Here is an 18,897-nt window from a genome sequence, read left to right on the forward strand (position 1 = left end):
TGGTATTATGGAGTTACATTTTGGCTGGACTAACGAGTCTCAGCATAGTCCAATCAAAATCGATCGAGCCCAGGAATTCCAGCCAAGTTCGGCAAGGGTGGAAACTGGACTTTTAAAGTCAGTTAACTCTCTTGCATCGGGAAGATGACGGAAGCCTGGCGCAACAACGCCCTCGATCGACTGCAAACAGGGGAGTCATCTTCAGCTGTAGCCATGTTTTTCCACGTAGCACCAATCACCATTGCAGGGCTAGAACAGTATCACTACTAGACGTCGTGTTTACAGGCGTCGCGGGTTGGTAGTGTGATGTGGGCAGCCATCTCCCACACTGGTAGAACAGACTTGGTGCAAGTTCTTGGAAATGTAACGTCACAGCGTTGCACGGATGAGATAACGGTTGCCATAAAAGATATGGAGAACAGATGACCTTCACCTTGAAAATGTACTGTTCCATGTGTGCCATATGGAACCTGGGTCAATGACAATGATGTGTGCCAGTTTTGAACAATCAATTACCATCTGTTGATTCTTTATGAGATATAAAAAATATACATCTGAAATCACTTTTGCGTTTTTCTTTTTTTGCAGAGTATATTATCGCAATTTGTAGTGTGCGTCTGGGCCGTGGGGCAGACGACTTCCGCCATCCCTCGTCCACAGCCTCCCCCCTCCCACAGCCTCACTCGAGTCATCTGCGGTTACCCAGTATATTATTATTTCTATATCCATTCTACCCTGGACTCATTCGCAATCAAACCTCAACTTGATCCGCCAGGCAGGGTGAAGATCCTAATGTCCTCCGTAGAACACCGTATGTTTCAGTGAAACGATGTTTTTCTTCAAACACGCACGGCAATCTATAAAATGTTTTATTATTTTAGACGAATGCTATATACAATTGTGAAAATCTTTTCCTGAAACACTCAAAAAACCCGTTCAGATCTCTTGTAACGACGACAGGTCTACACGAGACATACCTTATGTAAACTATGCCTACTGCCCTCGAAAGCGATCGCAGCTACGACTGTCGTAGCTCAGACGTAAAATCGACTTACGATCGCTTTGTGGAACAGGATCATGTTCACCGAGCCATCTTGAAGTTTTTATCCGTCTCTGGTATATTTATCATGGCCACGTCGACCCTGTAGTATCATTAAGTTGCGTCCTTAGCTTCTGCTCTATAATCTAGACTGGTCCCCTGCCTCTGTTTGCAGCCGCTAGCTGAGATGAAGAGCAGGATACCAGTCTAACCAATACTCAAGGTAGAGTTGTGTCCCTTAGCTTCTACCCAATCAAGCTCCTTCCCAGCGCGTGACACATTCGTTACACTCTCGGTAATATAGAGAGCTCCGCGAACGGGCTATCGCTGTGAGGAGCTTGCTACCCAATATTCACGCATCTCCATTCGGCTTGTTCCGGAATGGGACGAGTTGGTCACGACTGAATTCACGGGGTAGAGTTGTGTCCCTTAACGTCTGCCGGATGCAGATGTGATAGATTCGTCTGTTTGATTGTCATAAACCTGTCAATCACGGTGATCTGAGCCTATGCGATAATATCTTTTAGACCTCTTTTTAACATATCTGCGAGATATCCTGAAAAAGCTGCAGTGTGTTAAATGACGATGCAAGCGTGATTAGTCGTTGAGATACCTGCATTAAACAGCCGACATCATGCTCGCTTGGGGAAACAAGGCAGTAGTCAGAGTGTCGCTTAACGCTTGTGAAACTTGAACTTTGTTCCCAGAAATAATTTCCGAATTGATACTTGTCCATTCCGGCCGGCCGAGATATAATATAGGCCACAGTGCTCGCTCAAAGACCACGTTAGACACACTGGCTAACAGCCCACAACTCTCACCCAGAATGTCTATCTGCCTCGTGGCCCTGTCAAACAAGAACCCTAGGTGAAGGTCACACGACACGCCAGCTTGATTATGACCAATAGCACAACAGAACACATCTTTCCCATCATACATCACAAAGAGACACACGCGATTCCTATGATTCTTGTGCTGGTTGCACGTGCGGAGTTCAAGGTTCAGTTCCGCTGTTTGGCTCCACGCGACGTCCATAGGGTTGCTCACGAAGCTGATCTGGAATATATTCTTTCTGTCGGGTATGGGTTGTTTTAGTTTGAATGTAACCTTCATCTGAAACATTATTCGATGAACTGCTTGTAGATCGAGACTAGGGGTCAGAAGAACATGTCTCTGTGCTCGGATTCGACAGCCAGTGTTTGAGATTGGGTTTGAGGGTATGGCGTTCGACACAGTAGAGCCGGATGTCGCAATGATGTCGTCACTTGCCGTGCTGAAGTCATATTCCATATATGGACCTGCAAGTATAAAGACCATATTCCATGTATGAACCGGCAAGTTTGTTTGTTGTTTTACGCCGCACTCAGCAATGTTCTAGCTTTATGAGGGCGGGATGTAAATAATCGAGTCTGGACCAGACAATCCAGTGATTCATATCATGAGTATCGATCCACGCAGTTGGGATTCGATGACATGCATTAACCAAGTCAGTGAGCCTGACCACCCGATCCCGTTAGTCGCCTTTTACGACAAGCATAGTCACCTTTTACGGCAAGCATGGGTTGCTGAAGACCTATTCTAAAGGTCATATTCCATATATGCACTGGCAAATTTTAAGGTCATACTCCATATATGGACCTGCAAGTATAAAGGCCATATTCCATATATGGACCTGCAAGTATAAAGGTCATATTCCATATATGGACCTGCAAGTATAAAGGTCATATTCCATATACGGCTCAGCAAGTATTTTGGTCAAGCATACATGAGATGACTGGAACCCGTGAAGATCCAGGTTACAGTTGGTCTTCAGCATGCCATGCTTGTCGGAAGAGGCCACTAACGGGATCGGGTGGTCAGGCTCGTTGACCTGGTTGATGCTTGTCGGAAGAGGCCACTAACGGGATCGGGTGGTCAGGCTCGTTGACCTGGTTGATGCTTGTCGGAAGAGGCCACTAACGGGATCGGGTGGTCAGGCTCGTTCACCTGGTTGATGCATGCCATATCCTAAATGCGTAGATCGATGCTCATGATGTCAATCACTGGGGTACAGACTTGATTATTTGCATTATTGTGGAATATTGGCGAGTGCCGTAGTAACCATCATTCACTCACTAAGCCAGGTCACGACTGAGTGGGGGGTCCTTATATAGAAAATTCCACCGGAGTGTCTTTTGATATCAAATATATCACCGAGTCGATAAAAGTTTAAAACTTCGGGGCTTGCCGAGGACCTTTCAATATTTTTGACGAGTGTTAAGAGATGTTATATCAAAAGTCTATTAATCAGCCAAAATATTTCTTCCCAACTTTTTCAGTTTGTAAACGGTGTCTTGAGTGTAAAATAGGTAATCAGCCTCAGTGATAGAAACATGTGTGATATCACTGGATTGTGACGTCATGGTAACCGATGACCTCACAATGGTCTACAAAACGTCATTGAAGCGCTATCTCTTGTGGAAGCCAGGGGTGCGTTGCAAAGCGCCAATCGCTTGTAAGCGATGTACAGCGATTCGCCTTACAACAGTGCGCTAACTTTCAGCCGCTTGCAAGCGAAACAATCGCTGACTGAGGTCGCTTCGTTCTCAAACCAAAATGGCGGCTTACTTTGACAGCGGAACAAGGAATTCTTGACTGGATCAACGAGAAAATGAGCAAAGGTAGCTAACACCCCATCATCCTCAGTCTGCTACACATCTTCAAAGTAGTCATAAATTTCATCAGCTCGTCATCGAGCCTCTTCTATTACGTTCTTCATTACGCAGATGGTCAGGCTCGCTGACATGGTTGATGCATGTCATCGTATCCCAGTTACGTGGATAGATGCTCATGATGTCAACCACTGGATTGTCTGGTCCATACTCGATTATTTACAAACCGCCGTCATATAGCTGGAAGATTGTTGAGTGCGGCGTTAAACAACAAACAAACAAACGTCAAGGCAACCAAGCGGTAGTTGTGCCGCCATTTTGGAAGAGTGCGCAAGCGCTTCGAACTGTTGCAGACCCCGGGTTGAGCGATGAATTTGCTTTCTCTAAGCGATTCGTGGCTTGCAACGCGCCCCAGATGTGGATGACATAAGCAGTTTCCGATTTCGTATACGTTTCATACAAAAGTATCCCCACCTAAAATGTCAGGTTAGCTTTTATTTCACTAATACCATATACTTACATATTATATGCTTCACGTCTTTGTCCTTCTGTAGAACTACTACTTGATCCCACTGAGAACCTGAACAAAAAGTAGTCCAGGTAACATACAAGGTCATGACATCAACATAAATGGCGTATATGAGGAAATTAAAAATGTCTCGCGAAATATCAGGGAGATTGAAACAGTAGGAGTTACAGGCTGATGCGCCCTAAAACTACATAACAGCCATGTATTTCAGGTTGAGATGCATGGTTGGCCCGTGGTTGCTGTTGGCACTACTGACGACAAGAACACCCTGACGGAAGATATCACCACGGCACATAAGTCAAAGAAAATGCAGAAATAGTTTTGAAAAACGCCTGAAAACACTGTCTTAATGAAGTACGCCCACATGCTGTGTGACCCATGAAGATCCGGGGTCTTCAGCAACCCATGCTTGTCGTAAAAGGCGACTATGCTTGTCGTAAGAGGCGACTAACGGGATCGGGTGGTCAGGCTCGCTGACTTGGTTGATGCATGTCATCAAGTCCCAATTGTGTGGATCGATGCTCATGTTATCAATCACTGGATTGTCTGGTCCAGACTCGATTATTTACAGACCGCCGTCATATAGCTGGAATATTGTTGAGTGCGGCGTTAAGCAACAAACAAACAAACAAACAACATGCTGTGTGCGCGACGCCTAAGTTAAGTTTTGCAAGGTGAGGTGAAATGGGGTTTAACGCTGCGTCCAAGATTAGTGCACTTATATAGCGAAGTGTGTGTGTGTGTGTGTGTGTGTGTGTGTGTGTGTGTGTGTGTGTGTTTGTGTGTGCGTGCGTGCGTGCTTGTACTAGTCCGGACTGATGCCGATTTATAATGCTAGCCCACTGAGATACCATGCCGCTGTTTAACATACATACCCCACTCAGACACAGTATACCGAGCCGACCAGTCCTTGTTTTACCTCCTTAATGCCGAGCGCCAGACAGGGTAACAACAAGTACCATCTTTTACCGTCTTTTCGTGTGACGCGGCCGGGGATCAAACCCCGACCATCCGTACTCCAGGCGGACGCTCTACCACTAGACCACGGAAGCGGCCGTTTAGCTTTGTGACTCTGCAAGTCGGGCATTGTGTCATATCTCCGGGTCCTGATATGTTCGAATGAAGTGCAGCCTAATAAACTATACATTCCGTATCTGCCTCTCATTATTCAAACCGTGATTCAAAGCGTAAGTGTAAATTAAATGTAACAACACGTCACGTTTACCCAAAAGATGAAAAGACACTTTGAACGATATGACAACGCATGCATTTCCCTTTCACTTGACAATACAGTGATACACCCTCATCGCCACTGTAACGCGATCCCGTCTTCCCACCTACACTGTCAGTCGTTCCTTTGTCGTCGTGCTTTGTGAAGTCGTGACGGCGTTAACAATCAGACCTATGTCAAAAAACTATTTGCGTCGCGGCACTAGCTATAGATAGAACATTTCTCTTCTTAATCGATTGGGGGCGGACTGATAGCCCAGTGGTAAAAGCGTTCGCTCGTCACGCCGAAGACCCGGGGTCGATTCCCGGCATGGGTAATATTCGTGAAGCCCATTTCTGCTGTCCCCCGCCGTGATATTGCTGGAATATTGCTGAAACACACTCACTCACACTTAATCGATGGACACACTTACTTCAGCTGGTTTCATCAGATGGTTTTCATGTACGTGATTCTACTACTCTCAACTCCGTGACGACCCCGTGACGACCTGGGTCCCCAGAGACGACTAATAAGTTATTGTTTTATTTTATTTTTTTATACGCCGCACTCAACAATATTCCAGCTATATGACGGCAGTCTGTAAATAATCAAGTCTGGACCAGACAATCCAGTGATTGACATCATGAGCATCGATCCACGCAATTGAGATTCGATGACATGCATGAACCGAGTCAGTGTGCCTGACCACCCGATCCCGTGTTACGACAAGCATGGGCAGCTGAGGGTCTCTCCCCGTAAACATCATAGAGACACACGTGACACGACACAAGTGTGTGAATTACCTGTGTGACATTCCTCCTGCGAACCACGTGCTGACACCACGTGGACCTTGACCTCAGCGGCTGAAATAAAATACGTCATCATCACGAGAAGAGATTCCACAAAGGGGGCAAGACTCGAGTCAATCGCAAGTCAAAGAAAAAGTGAATCTTCTTAAAGTTAGGGGAAAAACAGGAAAATATCATTTGACCTGAGCTTAGACCGAAGAAAAAACCAAATTGTTCACGTGACATGCTGCAGGATAAAATGCAAGCGCACACCAGCACTCAGCCACATTCTCCCCATCCCTATCAAAAGTTGAGTAGTGTATGATTGGAACACATACCCATGCTAACATGATAATACTTTGCTAGGACATTCGGCGTCTCCACCTAGGTAGGTTCAATTTGATACCCCTAATTTTGTTTGAAACCTCCAACTCTTGACATTACCTTGTTGGCTCTCTGAAGGCTCCAGGTAGGTTCAATTTGATACCTCTAATTCTGTTTGAAACCTCCAACTCTTGACATTATAGTCTTTACTTTGTTGGGTCTCTGAAGGCCCCAGGTAGGTTCAATTTGATACCTCTAATTCTGTTTGAAACCTCCAACGTTTGACATTACCTTGTTGGCTCTCTGAAGGCTCCAGGTAGGTTCAATTTGATACCTCTAATTCTGTTTGAAACCTCCAACGTTTGACATTACCTTGTTGGGTCTCTGAAGGCCCCAGGTAGGTTCAATTTGATACCTTTAATTCTGTTTGAAACCTCCAACTCTTGACATTATAGTCTATACCTTTTTGGGTCTCTGAAGGCCCCAGGTAGGTTCAATTTGATACCTCTAATTCTGTTTGAAACCTCCAACTCTTGACATTACCTTGTTGGGTCTCTGAAGGCCCCAGGTAGGTTCAATTTGATACCTCTAATTCTGTTTGAAACCTCCAACTCTTGACATTATAGTCTTTACCTTTTTGGGTCTCTGAAGGCCCCAGGTAGGTTCAATTTGATACCTCTAATTCTGTTTGAAACCTCCAACTCTTGACATTATAGTCTATACCTTTTTGGGTCTCTGAAGGCCCCATGTAGGTTCAATTTGATACCTCTAATTCTGTTTGAAACCTCCAACTCTTGACATTATAGACTATACCTTGTTGGGTCTCTGAAGGCTCCAGGTTGATGGAGTTGCAGTGACTCTCCTCGTCCAGCCCCCTCGGTCTTTCCATGGGAGTAAAGGTGACTGTCCTGACCAGTCCAGCGCCGGTCATAATGGTAGAGGCTAAATTTTGAATATTGGCTGGCACAAAACTGACGCCCCGTCTGACGAACTTTACATCCTGTGGCTTCTCCTCAAGAATTGACCTCAATGATTTCTGTGGACTCTTAGAAGCTTCGATTAATTTAAACTGTGTGACCTTGTGTGATTCGATTGCCCTTGAGATGACCTTGACCTCCCTCTCGACCTTTGACTCCACTTGTGACAGAAGCTTCCCCCTCCGTTGTTGCAGTTTTTCTACAAGGTCATCAAACACATGGTTAATGTCGTCCACGACCGCCGTCTTGGAGTGGACAATCTTGTCCCTAATACTGGATAATTCCTCCATCCTTTTCCCCAGTTCAGAAATCTTCCTGGAAACAATATGTCCGCCATTTTGGCTTTGTTCCGAGCGACCTTGACGAATGGTGCTTCTTCTGACTATCTGGTCCGATCTCGCCTGCTCAAACGTGACAGTGACGTGTCGTTTGGTCCCCCGATTCGCTAAATGAGCAAACAGACACCCAGTACACAGAAAGGCGACGCACGTGTCACATTTGGCGGAGGCAGGGGTGGGTTCCTCGCAACGCGAGCAGAAAGGGACAGGGCTGCTCAGTGATGTCTTCAGATGCTCCAAGAACCGCAGGATAAGCTGCTCTTTCGGGAGGGACGTGACCCCCCCGGGAAGGTCACAGTCCTGGCGACACATGGGGCATGTTATTTTCGGAATGTCCCTGCTGTACGTCTTCAGGCACGGCTGACACAACGTCTGTAAGCAGCACGGCAGACGACGTGGAATACGGACACTATCGTCGTAATGGTCGAGACATATCGGGCACTCCAAGAGTGCTTCCTTGAGACTCGCTAGGATGTTCGCTGCAGACATTATCTGGAAGGAGAAGTAAGTGAGTGAGTATGGGTTTACGCCGCTTTTAGCAATATTCCAGCAATATCACGATGGGGGACACCAGAAATGGGCATCACACATTGTACCCATGTAGGGAATCTAACCCGGGTCTACGGAGTGCCGAGCAAACGCTTTAACCACTGGGGGGGGGGGGGGGGGTGTTGTTTTCGCTCTGGGCCCCGTTTACAAAGCGATCTTAGCGCTACGACTGCGTCAGGCAGTATGGGAGTTACGATCGTCTTAGCTCTAAGAACGGGGCCTTGGACGAACATTTTGGTATCTGAAGGTAAGTGATTCAAGAAGTGATCAGCATATATTATACATATAAATGTTTCATGATTTTATGAATCGGAGAGGGAGAAGTGCGGTGTAAATCCTTCAGCGCACATTGGCAGACTTTTCTAGCGGTCGATCCATAGCCCCTAGTAGTAGCATATAACAAAAACTACAGTAAACTACGGTTATAACGAACACAAAGAGACCACTAATTTTAGTTCGTAATAACCGTAGTTCGTTATAAGCATCTATACAGCATATATACAACAAATGGCCGGGACTAAAATTAAGTTCGTTATATCGGTAAGTTCGTAATAAGCGTGTTCGTTATAAACGTAGTTTACTGCATTACACGACGAACTGGTGATGGGATCCTATGCCAATCTGCTGTCTACATATAGATAGGGGGCACGGGTTGGCCAGAGTGCTGAGTTGCGTCCCTTAGTTGTGTGCAAGGATCCGATGGTCGTGGAGATCGCAAATATGGTACACATCTAAAAACCGACGTCACTTCCTCCCTCAGTACTCTTACATACTGTGCTATCACCAATGTGCTGCTCAAAGCTACGATTAATCCAACGCAGTTACTCAACATCCGGGCTTTCCCACAGTTCGGAATGTCGTGGACCAGAAATAACTTCACCTGAATCAGATAGCTACTTAGCGTCAGTAGAGCTTGGGTGGACAAGCGCTGAAAGAAAGCTCCCTCTCCTCAGTGCGTCATCACATTTCGACAGCACGGGTCGTTGCACGCATTGTCAAGTCACGTCTCTTCAGTCATCATTGAAGGCATATTTCCTTTACAAAATCACTGTGATTCAGTGATATTTGCGGGCTAATTTATATTTTTGTGAAACTAGTAATACGCCAGAATCGGACCCTGTATGTTATTCTTACCGTAAGAGCGACTTATTCGTCGTTACATTTTTGTTGTTGTTTAACGCCGCACTATGCCAGTACTATGCCAGCTTTATGAAGGCGGTCTGTAAGTAGATCGAATCGCGACCAGACCAGTGACTGATATTCTGAGCCACAATCCAAGCCGTCGGGGTACGATGACACGCAATAAACCAAGTCATCGAACCTGACCACCCGATCCATTAAGTGGCCTCTTACAACCAGCATGGGTCCCGTGAAGATCCGGGGTAGAATTGGTCTTCAGCAACCCATGTTTGCCGTAAAAAGCGACTATGCTTGTCGTAAGAGGCGACTAACAGGATCGGGTGGTCAGGCCCGCTGACTTGGTTAATGCATGTCATCGATCCCAACTGCGTGGATCGATGCTCATGTTGTCAATCACTGGATTGTCTGGTCCAGACTCGATTATTTACAGACCGCCGTCATATAGCAGGAATATTGCTGAGTGCAGCGTTAAACAACAAACCAACAAGCAATACAACCAGCATGGGTTCCTGGTGACAAATTCAAACCCGGACTCCTCACTGGGCCGATGTATTATGATTATATTTCGTAAAACAACAGAGATACTATACACCAGTAAGTGGGGGCCGTCTCAAAATCTTACCAATGAAGTGTTAACCTTTTTGAGTGTAATGTCAACACGCTTACGCTTATTGGTGGTGTCGAGAAATACAACTGGAGTCATTGGTGTCGGACTCCACCTGCGGTTTCTTCAAGGACGGTAGGGTGGCGCAGTGGTTGACACGCGTGTTCCAACACCAGGTTCGATACCACAGTCTTCAGTAGTCTAGTGGTTAAAGCAGTCGCTCGTCACGCATACGACCCTAGTTCGATTCTACACACAGGTACACGTTTGAAGCCTGCTGTGACAAACACACGCTCGCTCACTCACTCACCCACCCACCCACTCACTCACTCACTCACTCTACCACCTACCCACCCACCCACTCACTCACTCACTCACTCACTCACTCACTCACTCACCCACCCACCCACTCACTCACTCACTCATTCTCCTTCCTCGTTTGCTGGTCCCATTGTCGTGGGGTTTACTGCGGGGTCAGCTATGAAATATCTGCGTCACCCCGCCCCCTCCTTCCACATAAGGCTGTCACGTCGTTATGTAAGTGAAAAACTAATTCATGGACGAAAACAAGTGTTAAATGTCTTTTACGTGGCATGGGCAATATCTAAGCCATTTGACGACAGGAAACAGGGTTCATGGTCTCCACAAGACCACTAGGCCGTCTATTGTTACATAAGTCGTGGAGGCGTTCGCGTACAGACGCATGTCGCACTGGCGAGTATTGATTGATATGTATATATAGGTCACATGAACGCATTGTAGCAACGGGAGTATACACGGTAACCATCACACTAAAAGAAACACTTTAATCCTACACTAGTTGCCAGATTAGAGTTAGGTGAGTTGATACGGGGTTTAACGTCGCGTCCAAGATTATTGCACTTATATAGCGACGTGCACGTGTGTATGTGTGTGTGTGTGTGTGTGTGTGTGTATGACTGTACATGCCGATTTTATAGTGAGATATCATGCAGCAGTTTAACATGAACACCCCACTCAGACACAGTATACTGACTCCGAGCCGAGCCAGCGCCAGTCAGGGTAACAACAAGTACCATCTTTTAACGTCTTTTGGTATGACGCGGTCGGGGATCGAACCCCGGACCTTCCGCTCTCCAGGCGGCCGCTCTACCACTAGACCACGGAAACGGCCGCCAGTACAGAGGTGTAGCAGAGTAAATGATGTGACAGGATTCAGTCAGCGTCGCGAGACTATCAGCGGAAGTGATTGTCTTAATTGCCATATATTCATCGAGTGAACGTATTTATGGCCATATCTGCTGCGTCACCGAAGGCTTGGGTGTGTAGTGTGGGAACGGCTTAGGTGAGTGTACCGAGAGTGGGGGGAGAGCGCGGGGTTAGGGTGGGGTGTTGTGGGTTGGGGTGGGGTGATTGTGGTGGTGGTGGTGGTGGTGGTGTTAGGTGATTCCCAAATCAGGTAGAATGATGTGCATCGTGAGTGAGTGAGTTGGGTTTCACGCCGTTGCGAACAGTATAATGGTTACATCACGGCGTGTCAGCTTGAGGCTGGAGTGACGCCCGAAGTGCTAAAGGTTTCAACAACTGAGCGTCGGTGTGGTGCAGACAAACCAAGGGCCATCGTCAGTGCAAATCTTCCATTCGAACCCATTACCAAGGGGAGCAACTCTGCATTGAAAATTGTGCCACCTTTGATGTATGGGGCATATTTATCACAGAACAGTAAACAAAGCCTCGTTGGAGACTTACGGGTAAACATTAACTGAATGATATATAAATAAACGTAATGATATCCACAAAAACCGAATAACATCCAAATAACCCGAGTGATATCCTCATAACCCGAGTGATATCCACATAAACTGAACGATATCCACATAACCCGAGCGATATCCACATAACCCGAGTGATATCCACATAACCCGAGTGATATCCACATAACCCGAGCGATATACACATAACCCGAGTGATATCCACATAACCCGAGCGATATCCACATAAACGAAATGATATCCACATAACCCGAGTGATATCCACATAACCCGAGCGATATCCACATAAACGAAATGATATCCACATAACTCGAGTGATATCCACATAACCCGAGCGATATCCTCATAACCCGAGCGATATCCACATAACCCGAGCGATATCCACATAAACGAAATGATATCCACATAACTCGAGTGATATCCACATAAACTGAATGATATCCACAATAACTGTATGATATGGACATAAACTGAATGATATACACGCACGCACGTGGAGAACACACACAATACAAATCTGAATAAATACTCACGAGAAATTAACCAAGTCGCGTGAAGGTGATGGTTGACTACATGTGAAAAATGCCGTCTTACCAGGTTGTAATTGTCGAATATTACACAGTCTGTTTTCTACTCTACATAATGCGATGTTAACAGAGCTCCCCGCTATAACATATCAGCCATTGTAGACTCAGATTACAAGACTTACCGCGTATCATGCTGTGGGCATGTTAGGTCGACGAATCCCGGATAATACTGCAGATGATCAAGTTGTATTTTGGGACTCCTTCCTTAACACGATAGTCTCGCTGACAACGAGACCTACACACGAGGAAGAAACGAGATACGTCGAGCGTGACTTTATGTTTACTTAGTGGCAGTAGTAGTTTGTCATGACATGACCTGTGACCTTTGACCTCTGACACAGCTTGTCATTGTCAAGCCGGGTGTAGATCTATTTTTGTGATGTATTACCTCCTTGATGATTAAGTTAGGTTTTAGCTGATAACATTCATTGAGGTTACCCCGACCTTCCGGCTGATAACCTTGTTCGGGATGATGTATGTGTGTAGGCGGAAAAGATACCGTGTGCAACTCCTTTCGGTTTCAGGCCGTGAAACCTGTACGTGTCGGCACTTCGGGCATTTCCGGTTTCTTCCGTGAGTGTTCGGAAGATGAACGGGTATACCTGTGGTTTCTGTTAGATCATGTACGTTAACTGGTGTGAGTGAGTGAGTGAGTGAATGGATGCTGTTTTACGCCGCTTGGCGGGTTACATCTATTCGCAGGGACGGTAGTATCGTTCATAAGGGAGTTACTGAGTTAGAGAGTGATTGCTGTTGTAGCAGTATAAATAGGCTGTTTCATTATCATAATAACAATAATAATAACAATCATAATCATACTACTACTACTACTACTACTACTACTACTACTACTACTACTACTACTACTACTACTAATAATAATACTGATGTCAGATGAAATCGGCTGGCCTTAAAAGTGAAACAGAAGGCTTTCAGTTTCCTGCTTTGGACCAGTCACTTCCCCCTCGAAACCGTAAAATGTGTGATTTTGCAATAAAATGTAAATATGAAATGTAGATTATGCTATGATTTAATGATACGCATTGTCAGTGGATGCCCAGCTTTGGCACAAACACAGTATCTTAAGCGACATGATTGAGTGACTCTTCCCAATGCTTGTGGTTTTGACACAGAGGTCCATCCATGGTTGGACCCAGAAAATGTCGAGGGCGTCATGGAAAATGATCAATGCAAATTTCTTTGGAATAGGCCCGTATACAGTCTCAGACCGATCCAGGCCAACAAACCTGATCTTGTCGTTTTTGATAAATCCAATAAAATCATTATATCTTTGAATTTCCCGTCCCTTTTGACACTAATGTGATTGACAAGATTCAGGATAAAAAAGGCAAATATGCGGACCTTATCCCAAGTATCAAGTTGTCCGACTCCCCATTGTTCTTGGTGCCTTAGGTTTGGTACCTCCCAATCTGTTGACTGACTTTGGGAGAGTACCCGGGAGTGTTGCCAGGAATACAGCCCTTCTGACAATCTGGGTAATGCTGAAGGCTGCAGGATCGGGGAATCTTCACATTCTCCGAAAAACTGGGTGGGTTTGACAAGGCATTGCTTCCTGGGAGAAGTCCCATTCGCTGTGTGGGCTGCGTGTAGAGGGGGCAAGGGCCCTGAGCTGATGAGCCTTACCAGCCTGACTGTGCCAGGATCACGGGGATCAGTCCTCCCGTGAAGATGCGGGGTAGAATAGGTCTTCAGCAACCCATGCTTGTCGTAAGACGCGACTATGCTTGTAAAATGCGACTAACGGGATCGGGTGGTCAGGCTCGCCTTTTGTTTGACGCATGTCATCGTATCCCGATTGCGTGACTCGATGCTCCTGAAATCAATCACTGGATTGTCTGATCCAGGCTCGATTATTTTATAGACCACCTTCATATAGCTTGAATATTATTGCGGCGTAAAACAACAAAACAAACAAAACAAAACTCGGACCAGTCAGCCACACTTGCCCTTCAACCGACTTTGTGGTGGGTAATCTAATAAAAAATCAGGTCTTCGATATCCCTGCCGCTAAACAAAGATCTGAGGACATCCCATTAGGGTCACGTCAGAACGACGTTTTATCCAACCAATAAGAGCGCCGCTTACCAGATCAGGAAAGTGACAGTCGGAATATGTTTATCAAACAACCTCGGGAAAGGTTTACACTGTGTATTCCGAACAACAGTTACGGGCTGTGCCAGGGTATGAAACTCCCAAAAATTTCAGCCAGACCACAGGACTGGCTAGCTGAAATACTTGCCAGCCCTGACCAAAACCTGCCTGCCCACTATAATCATATGTTTCTCAGGATAAGCTAACGGGGTTTCTTTTTGGTTACATTTTATCATTCATCTTTACATGTGAATTAATGCTTATCATCGGGAAATATTTTGAATATTTTCACATATGAAATATAACCCGACCGCCGGGCATGGGGATTTGAAAATCTGGCAGCCCGAGTTGAAATCAACCCGTCTCGGACGGTCGGGCAGGCAGGTATTTCGAACACTGGCTGTGCGATTGAATCCGCCAATATCATCATCTTATCAACAGGATAAACATTTGGAAATGAAGAGACTTTGCATTGCCCGTGGGAAGTACTACCATACAATAAGGCCCTCTTTAAGACATTCCACAATATTCTTTAGTTCAGTGTTAAAATTGTCAAAATATCTTTGAAAGCGTAGTCTGGAAAACTACTGCCGTATAGCTCGAGAAAGCTGCTTTCTGATTGGTTAATGTCGACTTGTTACTCATTTCATTGGTCGGTCAAAGATCGCGAAAGGTCGTTCTGGCGTGACCTTTAATGGTGTGTTTAGCGGTAACGAGAATTGTGATCTGATTGTAATGAGATTGTGTTGTGGGAGATGCAGTACCGCCTCCCGTGTTTGTACGGATGAGCCTGAAAGGGCTTCAGCTAGATTAGAGATACTCGCGGTATAAGTGTCATATTACTGAGTGAGAGAACGAATATAGCTTAACGCCGCAGCAGCAGGTTTAACCTATTGAGGTGAGGTGAAATTCCAAGATTATTGCACTTAAATAGCGACGTGTATGCACGCGCGCGCGCGTGTGTGTGTGTGTGTGGCTACTTGTACTGGTCCTGCCTGATGCTGATTTATAGTACTAGCACACTGAGATACCATGCCTCAGTTTAACATGGATATCCCACTCAGACACAGTATACTGACTCCGAGCCGACCAGTCCTTGTTTTAGCCTTTTAATGCCGAGCGCCAGACAGGGCAACAACAAGTACTATCTATTAACGTCTTTTGGTATGACGCGGCCGGGGATCGAACCCCGGACCTTCCACTCTCCGGGTGGACGCTCTACCACTAGACCACGGAGGCGGTCGTTTAACCTATTGACGATGACCGATATGAGTGAGTGAGTGAGTGACTGTTGCTTCAGACCAGCCACGTCAACAAGAAAACTTGGCCCTGGGCCAACAACAGTCTTAATGATGCGTAGTTTTATGCGTCACTTCATGCGTTGCGTCAAAGGCGAGAAAAGGCATTGCCAAATGGATTTCCATTCATTACATCATTATTATTAAGCTTTTTTCCTGGGTGTGTACAAGGGGGTGTGTGTAGCTTCGTATTTTGTTGGTATCAGTTGTGGATTTTATTGCAATGAAGAGCAGAAGGATTACTGCCTAGAGATTTTTTTTATAAAACCTAAGTATGTAGTAAATGCAATTCCCAAACCAATTGAAGACTGGTTTAATTTTTTGTTCATTGAATATATTATATGGGTCTCACATACACCTCGAAGGGAAGCGGCCGTAAAATGAGAATTATGGACCTGTCGTTCGAGCTGCCGGCCGACTTCCCCATAAGTGTCTGTCTGTCTGTCTGTCTGTTTGTTTGTTCAACGCCGCACTCCGCAGTACTCCAGCCGTGTGACGGTGCCTGTAAACAAGTCTAGACCAGACAATCCAGTGATTGATATCATGGCGATAACAGCAATCAACAAAGTCCCGGAGCTTAACCCCCTGAATGCCACAGGAACATATATGTCCCTCCTCTACAACCCTCACTTTTCCGATCTTAGGAAAATGTGCGTCAGAAAAAAACCCTCGGCATCCAGAGGATTAACAACCTAATCCATTTAGTCACCTCCTACGGCCAGCAGGGGTTGTAGGGGATCTGGTCTTACCCAGAATCCCCACGGAGATATTTATGAATGATATACACAGACAATAGAATAACGTTTGTTTGGTAAGCGATGCAATATTCCTGTTAGTTGTCGGCGGCCTGTACATAATCGAGTCTGGACCAATGAGTGAAGCCACGAGCAACGTCCCCGCCCCGGGGGCACGACGGCACGATGGCACGCTATCAACCAATTCTAACCCCACTCATGAGATTATGATAGATGAGTGCTATTTAAATGGTTCACAACAAGTGACGATATTTAATCTTAGTGGCACTGGTAACCTAGGGCATATCAGCTGACGGACAAACCTTCTGTACCCCGTGAAGATCCGGGGTAGAATAGGTCTTCAGGAACCCATGCTTGTGACCCGTGAAGATCCGGGGTAAAATAGGTCTTCAGCAACCCATGCTTGTCGTAACAGGCGACTGTGCTTGTCACGCCACGACCCTGGTTCGATTCTACACACAGGTACATGGGTTGTGTGAATGAGTGAGTGTGTCGGGTTTAACGCCGCTTTAAACAGTATTCCAGTTATAACACGACGTGTCAGCTTAATGTGGGAGGAAAGCCCGGAGTGATGCAGGTCTCGGACGTTTACCACTTCGGTGAAACCCACGAGCACGGATATGGTGCTGACAAACCTAGAAACATAATCGGGGCGAACCGGAATTCGAACCCACAATCATAGGTTTCTGGCGTGCCAAAAGGACGCAACTCTGCACAGGGAATCGCGGCCCCTTAGACGACTGGGCCACCCGTAGCGACGTACATTGTACATGGTTTAAAGCCTGTAGTGATAACAGTAGGAGGGTGCTATAGTGTAACGCCCATCTCACTGGTTCCCTCACTCTACCCGTGAAAATCCGGGGTAGAATTAGTCTTCAGCAACCCATCCTTGCCGTAAGAGGCAACTATGCTTGGCGACTAACGAGATCGGGTGGTCAGTCTCGCTGACTTGGTTGATGCATGTCATCGTATCCCAATTGCGTGGATTGATGCTGATGATGTCAATCACTGGATAGTCTGGTCCAGAAACGATTATTTACAGACCGCCGTCATGTAGCTGGCATATTGCTGCGGCGTTAAACAGCGAATAAACCAAAAAAAGAAAGAAAAAACAATAAACAGTTGTGCCCCCAAGTCTTGCTGAAAACCTATGATCGCGGGTTCGATGCTTTAGATGACACTTGTGTTTTATATACAGGTATACCGAAGATTTACGAGATTCTTGTCGGAAAATGCCGACTTCACGATACCAGATGTCATCTATTCTAAAGTAAGTCTCGGGGAGGTCGGGTAGCCTAGTGGTTAAAGCGTTCGCTCGTCACGCCAAAGACCCGGGTTCGATTCCCGACATGGGTACAATGTGTGAAGCCCATTTCTGGTGTCCCCCGCCGTGATATTGCTGGAATATTGCTAAAAGCGGCGTAAAACCATACTCACTCACCCACTGATCACAAAGTCTGCTGCAGCACGAATTTATTCTTGATTGATAGAAAAAATCCGCTTCGACATCTATTCATGATTCCTCTATAAACTTTCGTTTCAAACCTGTACACTAACAGTTTTCTAGATATTCAGATTTATATTGTTCAGTTTCAAAGGAGAAGGGGCGACGGGGCAGCCAAGTGGTTAGAACGTTCGCTCCTCAAGCCGAAGACCCGGGTTCGATTCCTCATATTGGTACAATGCATGAAGCCCATTTCTGGGCCCATATTGCTAAAGGTGGCGTAAAAAACATACTCGCTCACTCACTCTAAGGAGAAAAAGAAACATCTTTAAGAAATGATCTGCTGCAATAACGGATCGGGTGGTCAGATTCGCTGACTTGGTTGATGCATGTCATCGTTCCTAATTGGGTGGACCCGTGAAGATCCGGGTTAGAATAGGTCTTCAGCAACCATGCTTGCTGTAATAAGCAACTATGTTTGGCGTAAGAGGCGACTAACGGGATCAGATGGTCAGGCTCGCTGACTTGGTTGATGCATGTCATCGTATCCCAATTGCGTGGATCGATGCCCATGAAATCAATCACTGGATAGTTTGGTCAAGATTATTATTTACAGACTGCGGTCATATAGCTTGAATATTGCTGAGTGCGGCGTTAAGCAACAAACAAGCAAACAAAGCTATAACGTCAGATCATGTTAGATAGCACAGTGCAGGAAAATGCCGCTATTCCCTTTGTATAGAGTTGTGTTCCCTAGCCGTACCAGGAACCGCTGGCCTTTGGTTTGACTCCCAAGTATTA

At 45.9% G+C, this 18,897-nt stretch overlaps 1 protein-coding gene across 3 annotated transcripts; it reads right to left on the minus strand.

Moving 5' to 3' along the window:
- Positions 1 to 852: 852 nt before the first annotated feature.
- LOC124141690 lies at positions 853 to 12,908 on the minus strand. Of its 3 annotated transcripts, none has more exons than XM_046509738.2 (5): positions 12,610 to 12,908; positions 7,355 to 8,348; positions 6,233 to 6,292; positions 4,211 to 4,270; positions 853 to 2,337 (listed from the first exon to the last, which is right to left on the minus strand). In XM_046509738.2, the coding sequence occupies exons 2-5, from the start codon at positions 8,343 to 8,345 to the stop codon at positions 1,658 to 1,660; spliced, it is 1,791 nt and encodes a 596-aa protein (XP_046365694.2). In that variant the 5' UTR covers positions 8,346 to 8,348; positions 12,610 to 12,908; the 3' UTR covers positions 853 to 1,657. The 3 variants fall into 3 exon arrangements, with proteins under 3 accessions (XP_046365694.2, XP_046365695.2, XP_046365696.2); XM_046509739.2 differs by lacking the exon at positions 12,610 to 12,908 and adding an exon at positions 12,434 to 12,581; XM_046509740.2 differs by lacking the exon at positions 12,610 to 12,908 and adding an exon at positions 12,495 to 12,576.
- Between the last annotated feature and the right edge of the window lie 5,989 nt (positions 12,909 to 18,897).

Source organism: Haliotis rufescens, unplaced genomic scaffold (assembly GCF_023055435.1).
Source record: "Haliotis rufescens isolate VD_foot unplaced genomic scaffold, xgHalRufe1.0.p SCAF_56, whole genome shotgun sequence".
Lineage (NCBI taxonomy): Eukaryota > Metazoa > Mollusca > Gastropoda > Lepetellida > Haliotidae > Haliotis > Haliotis rufescens.

What these genes read in the sequence shown, in the direction of transcription:
- LOC124141690 (XM_046509738.2), bottom strand. Translation starts at nt 8,345, where the DNA reads ATGTCTGCAGCGAACATCCTAGCGAGTCTCAAGGAAGCACTCTTGGAG. An exon ending in GCAGGAGGAATGTCACACAG is followed by an intron (nt 4,271 to 6,232) that starts GTAATTCACACA and finishes CTTTTTGTTCAG; the next exon opens with GTTCTCAGTGGGATCAAGTA. An exon ending in AGACGTGAAGCATATAATAT is followed by an intron (nt 2,338 to 4,210) that starts GTAAGTATATGG and finishes TTATACTTGCAG; the next exon opens with GTCCATATATGGAATATGAC.